The 7,148-nt window shown below is 24.6% G+C and overlaps 1 protein-coding gene across 1 annotated transcript; it reads left to right on the top strand.

Annotated features, from left to right (window-relative positions):
- Positions 1 to 4,305: 4,305 nt before the first annotated feature.
- LOC117171911 lies at positions 4,306 to 5,336 on the top strand. Its single transcript, XM_033359565.1, has 5 exons — positions 4,306 to 4,368; positions 4,439 to 4,479; positions 4,766 to 4,945; positions 5,021 to 5,111; positions 5,185 to 5,336. The coding sequence occupies exons 1-5, from the start codon at positions 4,335 to 4,337 to the stop codon at positions 5,241 to 5,243; spliced, it is 405 nt and encodes a 134-aa protein (XP_033215456.1). The 5' UTR covers positions 4,306 to 4,334; the 3' UTR covers positions 5,244 to 5,336.
- The last annotated feature ends 1,812 nt before the right edge of the window (positions 5,337 to 7,148 follow it).

The following is a 7,148-nucleotide window of genomic DNA, read 5'->3' as shown; positions in this document are numbered from 1 at the left end:
ATTTTCTTTTTCCCATATTCCCCTCTTTCCCCTTTTTAACATATTTTCTCTTTGTTCCTATTCTCCTCTTTTTCCGTATTCACCTTTCTCCTTTTTTGAAACATTTCTCTTTCCCCCCTATTTCTCTCCATTCCCTTTCTTAAAAATAATTTCTCTATTTCCTGTATTTCCCTATTTTTCCTTTTTAAAAGATTTCCCCGTATTCCCCTCCTTTCTATGTTTTAGAAAGAATTTCTCTTTTTACCCTATTCCCCTTCTTTCCCCCTATTAAAAGAATGTCTCTTTTTATCCTTTCCCCCTCTTTTCCACTTATTAAAAGAATTGGTCTTTTTCCCTTTTCTTCTCATTTCTTCTATTCCCTTTTTACCCTTGTTTAAAATGTATATTTTCGCCCTATTCCCTTATCTGCCCCATTTTAAAAAAGAATTGCTTTTTTCACCTATTCACTTCTTTTCCTCTTATTAAAAGAATTTCTCTTTTTCCCCTATTTCTCTCCGTTCCCGTTTTAAAAATAATTTCTCTTTTTCCTTTATTTCCCTATTTCCCCTTTTTAAAAGATTTTCTCCTTTTCCCCTATTCCCCTTCTTTTTAGTTTATAAAAAGAATTTCTCTTTTTACCCTATTCCCTTTCTTTCTCCCTTTTAAAAGAATGTCTCTTTTTCCTCTTTTCCCCTTTTTCCACTTATTAAAAGAATTTGTATTTTTCCATTTTCTCTATTCTTCTCATTTCCCCGATTCCCCTCTTTCCCCGTTTTAACAGATTTTCTCTTTGTCCCTATTCTCCTTTTTTTCCATATTTCCCTTTCTCCTTTTTTGAAAAATATATCCTTTTCCCCTATTTCTCTCCATTCCTTTTTTTAAAAATAATTTCTCTTTTTCCTCTATTTCCCTATTGTTCCTTTTTGAAAGATTTTCTCCTTTTCCCCTATTCCCCTCCTTTCTATTTTTCAAAAAGATTTTCTCTTTTTCCCCGTTTTTCTAAGAACTTCCCCTAATTATGAAATTTTTGCAGGCTTTTTTGATACAAATTATTTCCAATACATGAAATACTACTTTATGCTGATAAGTAGATGTTTACAATAATTGTTTAAATAATTTTTTTTCAGCAATTTTCTCTTAGAATGCAGTTAGAAAGTTGCGGTTTTTACCGAATCTTCAACTTATTTTCCACCTTTTAATTAGAGTCAGGTAATAGTTAATTCAAACTAACAGAAATAATTGTTTAAACAATTTATTATTACTTTTAATAATATTCTTTTTGAATGATGTTAGAGACTAGGAATTTTTCTGAAATAATGAACTTTTTTTTCATTTTTTACTTGGAGCAAGGTAATAATGCTATTTAGTAAACATAATTGTTAAAAAAATTATTATTGTTTATTAATATCTTCTGTTATATTAATGCTAGATATTTGCGGCTTTTTTGGAAATGTCCAACTTTGCGTCCACTTTTTAATTCTTGGTTTAATAATTATTACAAGAAAACAAAAATAATTGTTTAAACAATTAATTAATAAATTATAACTATCTTATCTTAGATAATTGTTAGAAAGTCTCTGGTTTCAAAGTTTTTTAACTTTTCAATCAGAGTGAGGTAATAATTAATTGAACTCAACAAACATAATTGTTAAAGTAATATAATATTAATATTATCTTTAACTAATGCTAGAAAGTTACGGTTTTTTTCTGAAATATTCAACCCTTGCCCAACTTTCACTTAGAGCTTGGTTACAATAATAAAATTAAGCAAAAATAATTGTTTAAGTAAATTATTATTGTTTATACCTATTTTCTCCTTTATTAATGCTAGATAGTTGCGACGTTCTCTGAAATTGTTCACTTTTTACCCACTTCTCAATCAGAGTGAGATAATAATTAATCCAAGTTGACAAAAATAATTGTTTAAACAATTTACTATTATTTTTATTAATATTATCTTCGAATAATGCTAGAAATTTGCAGTCTTTTTCTGTAATATTCAATTGTCACTTAAAACGAGGTAATAATTAATGCAGTTTTACAAACATAATTTTTTAATCTTCGAATAAATTATTATTGCTTATAACTATCTTTTCCTATATTATTGGTAGATAGTTGCGGTTTTTCTAAAACTTTGAACTTTATATCCATTTTTTACTTAGTGAGATAATCATTATTACAAGTGAACATACATAATTGTTTAATTTAATTTAGTTTAATTTATTACTGCTTATAACTATATTATGTTAAATAATTGTTAAAAAATCGCAGTTTTTTCCGAATTTTTCAATTCGAGTGAAGTAATAATTAATTCAAGCCAATAAAAATAATTGTTTTAACAATTTATTCTTCTTTGTAATAATATTCTCTTTTAATAATGCAAGAAAGTTGCGGTTTTTTCTGAATATTCATTGTTTTTTCCAACTTTTAGTGAAATCGAGGTGAAAATAATTGCAGTTTAACGAAAATAATTGTTTAAATAAATAAATATTATTTATAACTATCATCTCCTGAAGTAATGATAGAGAGTTGCGGCTTTTCTAAAATATTCAACTTTTTGTACTCTTTTGACTAGGAGCGAGGTAAAAATTACTAACATTTTAAAAACATAATTATTTGAATAAATTATTATTGTTTATAAATATCTTTTCCTATATTATAATTGTTAGGAAATCGCAGTTTTTCCCGAAGTTTTCAATTTTTCAATTTCTTAATAACAGTAATAAATTGCTTTAAAAACTAATTTAAACATCTTATTATCGCTAAAAAGTGATAGTTTATGTGTTAAGAACAATTTTTATAAAAAAAATCAAAGAAAATCATAATTGATTAAAAAGTGCAACGGGTTGAAAATGCACATTTTTAAGTTGAAAATTAAACTATTTGCTTAAATAGTAACTTTTTTGCTTAAAATTTATACGCTCAGTTCCAAAAATAATTTTTGTGTGTAGAAAATTCGTCTTTTTGGCATTAAAATTCCATATATTGGATGAAATATTTGTTGGTTAAAAATGATCGTTTTCGTTAAAAATTCAACTTTTTTTAAAAATTCATTTCAACAATTTTATTTATTTTATTTGTGCTTGAAAAAATACTTGAAACATTACGTACTTTCATGACAACTATTTCTGAAATTGAAAAAAATGGTTAAGAATTCTTGTTGCATAAAATGAAGAAAGTATTCAAAAAGATGAATTAATTATTGTAAAATGGATATTGATGTTGTCTGACATTAATTTTTATTATATATTATCCATTAGTTAAGAATTTTCAAAAATTAAATATAAAATAATGAGATATCGTAAGCCTTCTTCTTATTAAAATTGAACGATTTCATAAATTTATGAAAATTTTATTTTATAATTATAGAAAAGTATTCCTACTTTTTTAGTTAAAAAAAAGATTTCTAAATTAATTATAAATTTAAATAATTTTAATCAAAACTTTTTTTCAAGTTTGAGTAATTTCATCAAAGAATATAATTTTTTAAAATAAAAAAATAAAAAAGAATAAATTTATAATCCAGATGAAATTGTTATTAATTTATTAGTTTAGTTTTCCAAAAAAATAACAAGTTGAGAACGGAAATTGAGATGTTTTGAGTCTAGACTTATTTTATTAATTTAAATTCTGAGTCATTATTTACATAAAAAATTTTACCTTCAGGACCGGTCAACGTTTGCTTTAAGACAATATGTTTCTGAATTTTAATGAATGGACATAAATCTTGTCATTGAATATTCAATTTCTCACTAATAGTGAGATCTCAGAAAAAGATTTTAATTTTAAAATCAATCAATTTTTATTAATTTATGAAGACATGGGTTACTGATTTTGATGGAACTGAAAAATTTCAGTGAGAGAAAACGTTCCTACAGTGAATCATTATTAATTAAGAGTACAAAAAAATAAAAAACAAAAAATTTTAATTTTAATTCATATGCACGTATAGTGCCTTATTATTAATCAAATTAAATAAATTATTTGACATATATTATTATTTTTAACTAATGATTATCCACTTTGGGAAGGTATCCCTTACATCAAATTCCATTAGGCTCGTTTTTGTACATTTTTACTTGCGTATTATGAATTAATAATTTTATTTTTGAAATAATTATCTAATAAGAGCCAAAAACATGTACCCAATGGACTTAAAATCTACATTTATATTCAAAAATACTTGAACAATTCAGTATTTTTTCTAATTATTGACTGAGCAGTTTAATGCCATTATGTCCTTAGGGCATTGAACAAAAAAATTGTTTATAAAGAACGACTGACTGATTTTAAATTCATTTCGTGTTTGCACCGTGTAGAAGTCTTTCCTAAATTTCGAAACTTAACACTTAAAAATGTGGAGATATTTTTGTACCGTTTTCATATTAAGTGAGTATTACAATATTTTTTAATATGAGAATATTGTAATTTTTAATTAATTCAATTTAAATTTTTAAAGCCACGGCAATTTCGAAAAATGTTGCTTTCCCTCAGAAGCCGGTAAGTTTTCTTTTATATAAAAATATTTTAAAAATAATAACAGGGAAAAATTTGTTGTCTATGGAATGACGGATTTCGATCAATCTATTCTAAATCAGAATAGTTTTAATTTTTATCTGTGAAAAAAAAATCCTCTCGAGATCCGCTGGGATTCGAACCCAGGTCTCACAGATTACCGGTTTAGATCTCTCACGCACCAGACCGGCAATCTGTGAGACTTGGGTTCAAATCCCAGCGGAGCTAGAGAGGAATTTTTTTCACAATTGGAAATTATTTTTATTTATAGTATCAACCATTTGAATTTTCTTCAGCTGATGGATTCCTATTTCCTGGATCTGTTAATTCAAATAGACCCAGTAGTGGTATTGTTCGTCCTCAAGGTATCAACAAAAATCGTGAAAGAGTTACATCACCTCCTATGAACGGAAATCCTCAAAATTTTCAACAATGTTTCAATAATTGTCCCGTAAGAAATTATATCAAGCATTTTTTTAATAAGAAAAATTAGTTATAAATCAGTGTATTTATTTTTATTTTTTAGACAACCTCACAGTTCAATCCAATTTGTGGAACAGATGGCGTCGATTATGAAAATCAGGGAAAATTGAAATGTGCCCAATATTGTGGAAAAAGTGAGTCATCCCTAAAGATAAATTTTTATTTAAAAAGAAAAGTTCATTACTGAATATAACAAATAATTTTTAGCCAGTGTGGGATTGGCTTTCCTCGGAAGATGTCAACCCCTTTTACCATCGGTTGGATAAACAAATTAAGGATAGTATTGCAGATAAAAATATTATTTTTGAATAAATATTTGTACAAATAAGTTGATAAGTTTCAATTTTTTTTAATAATTAATAATAACCCATAAAATGGAAGGAAAATAATCATGTTCAATTTTTAAATTGTAAAATATGAAATTAACAATTACAAAATGATATTGTTGAAATAAATATATCTTGTGTTTTACTTTCTATGCTTCTTTAATTTAATTTTTCAGTTAATAAGTTTTTAGTATGTAAAGACCTTGGTTTCAGTAAGAATAATTAAATTGCTAAAATCGATTACAATAACCATTTTTTAGTTTCAAGCAGGAATGGAGTCCTTAATCTTGTAGTTTATTATATAAAAAAGTTAAAATGATTTTATTATTATTATTATTATTTAAATATATTAAAATTGTGTAATTTAAAAATAATTATATTTTATTTTTAAAAAATTAACACCTAAGTTTAGTTAAATAAATAATTTTAATCTGAAACGTTCAAAATTGTATAGTTTTGAACTGACATTAAGGTAGCCCTTAAAATTGAAAAGTTTAATTTTCCATAACGGTATGCCTTCAATCTTTTCAACTTATTAACAGAAACTGAAATTAAAAAAAAAATTAAATAAGTTTTAGTGGTACCGGAAAGTTTAAACAAAAATGTAATTTATGCTAAAGGTAAAAAAATAGTAGAAAATGATTGTTTTTGTAGCATTTTTGTTATTTTTAATGATACCGTGTTCCTAGAAAAGTAAAACCACAAAATTTTTTTTTAATTAAAAAAAATTCCAGTGTGTTTTTTCACTATAAAACAAAATTTGTAAAATATTGTAGGATATTGTAATTTCAACTTTTTCCGATAGCCAGTAGTTATGCAATTTCCTGCTTAAAACTCCTTAATAGTAAACATTTTTAAATTTAAACATTCAAAATTGAAAAGTTTAAAATTTCTTTTTTTTTTAAATTAAAAGTTTTATACTTCGGGTAATCGATTTGGCGTAGAATATGAAAATTAAAAATTTAAGAATAATGGATTAAAAAATATTAATTTAAAACTGAGAAACCTTTATTTTATTAGTAGTTAAAGATCCATTTCATTTAACAAATTCTATTTTATCCACTGACAATTTAACTATTTTCTAACTAATGTAACTTCGGATGAAAATTGATTTTTTTAAATTTAAAATACAATTATTTGATTGGAAATTCAAGTATTTGCTTGATAGATCGTCTTTTTGTTGAAAAGTTTTAATGTGTTGTTGAAACCTTGTATTTTTGGATTAAAAATGGTCTTATTTTCGTAAAAAGTTGAACTATTTGGCAGAAAATTAGACTGTTTTGTTGAAAGTTTTTTTTCGGGTTAAAGATTTGACTTTTTTTTGAAGAATTTAATTATTTTTAGAAAATTTAACTGTTTTGTTGAACATTTTTCTTTTTGGGTAGAAAATTGATCTTTTTAGGTTGAAACTTCAACTTATTCTAAAAAATTCATTTTTTTGGAATCAAAATTCAACTTTCTTGTTGAAAATCTGTCTTTGAGGTAAAAATTCTATTATTTTTGTTTAATGTTAAGCGTAGTTGAAAACTAACTTTTGGCTTTAAAATTAATATTTTTTTGTTCAAAACTCAACTGTTTTTGAGCCATTTCGCCTTTTTGGTTTGAACATTCAACGATGTAGTTGAAATTGGATTGAATTATTTTGTTCAAGCTTCAATTATTTTGTTGAAGTTTCAATTATTTTGTTGAAAATTTAACTTTTTTGTCCAACATTCTCCTTTTTGGAGAAAAAATTCAACTATTTGGTTGAGAATGAACTTTTTCTTGTTGAAAAGTAAACTTTTCTGTATAAAATTAAACATATTTTTAAACATTATTAAATATATTATAATTATATTATAATAT

This window comes from Belonocnema kinseyi, chromosome 4 (assembly GCF_010883055.1).
Source record: "Belonocnema kinseyi isolate 2016_QV_RU_SX_M_011 chromosome 4, B_treatae_v1, whole genome shotgun sequence".
NCBI classification, from domain to species: Eukaryota; Metazoa; Arthropoda; class Insecta; order Hymenoptera; family Cynipidae; genus Belonocnema; species Belonocnema kinseyi.
This window is presented reverse-complemented; position numbering and strand designations above follow the sequence as displayed.

What these genes read in the sequence shown, in the direction of transcription:
- LOC117171911 (XM_033359565.1), top strand. Translation starts at nt 4,335, where the DNA reads ATGTGGAGATATTTTTGTACCGTTTTCATATTAA. An exon ending in TTGCTTTCCCTCAGAAGCCG is followed by an intron (nt 4,480 to 4,765) that starts GTAAGTTTTCTT and finishes TTTTATTTATAG; the next exon opens with TATCAACCATTTGAATTTTC. An exon ending in TGCCCAATATTGTGGAAAAA is followed by an intron (nt 5,112 to 5,184) that starts GTGAGTCATCCC and finishes AATAATTTTTAG; the next exon opens with CCAGTGTGGGATTGGCTTTC.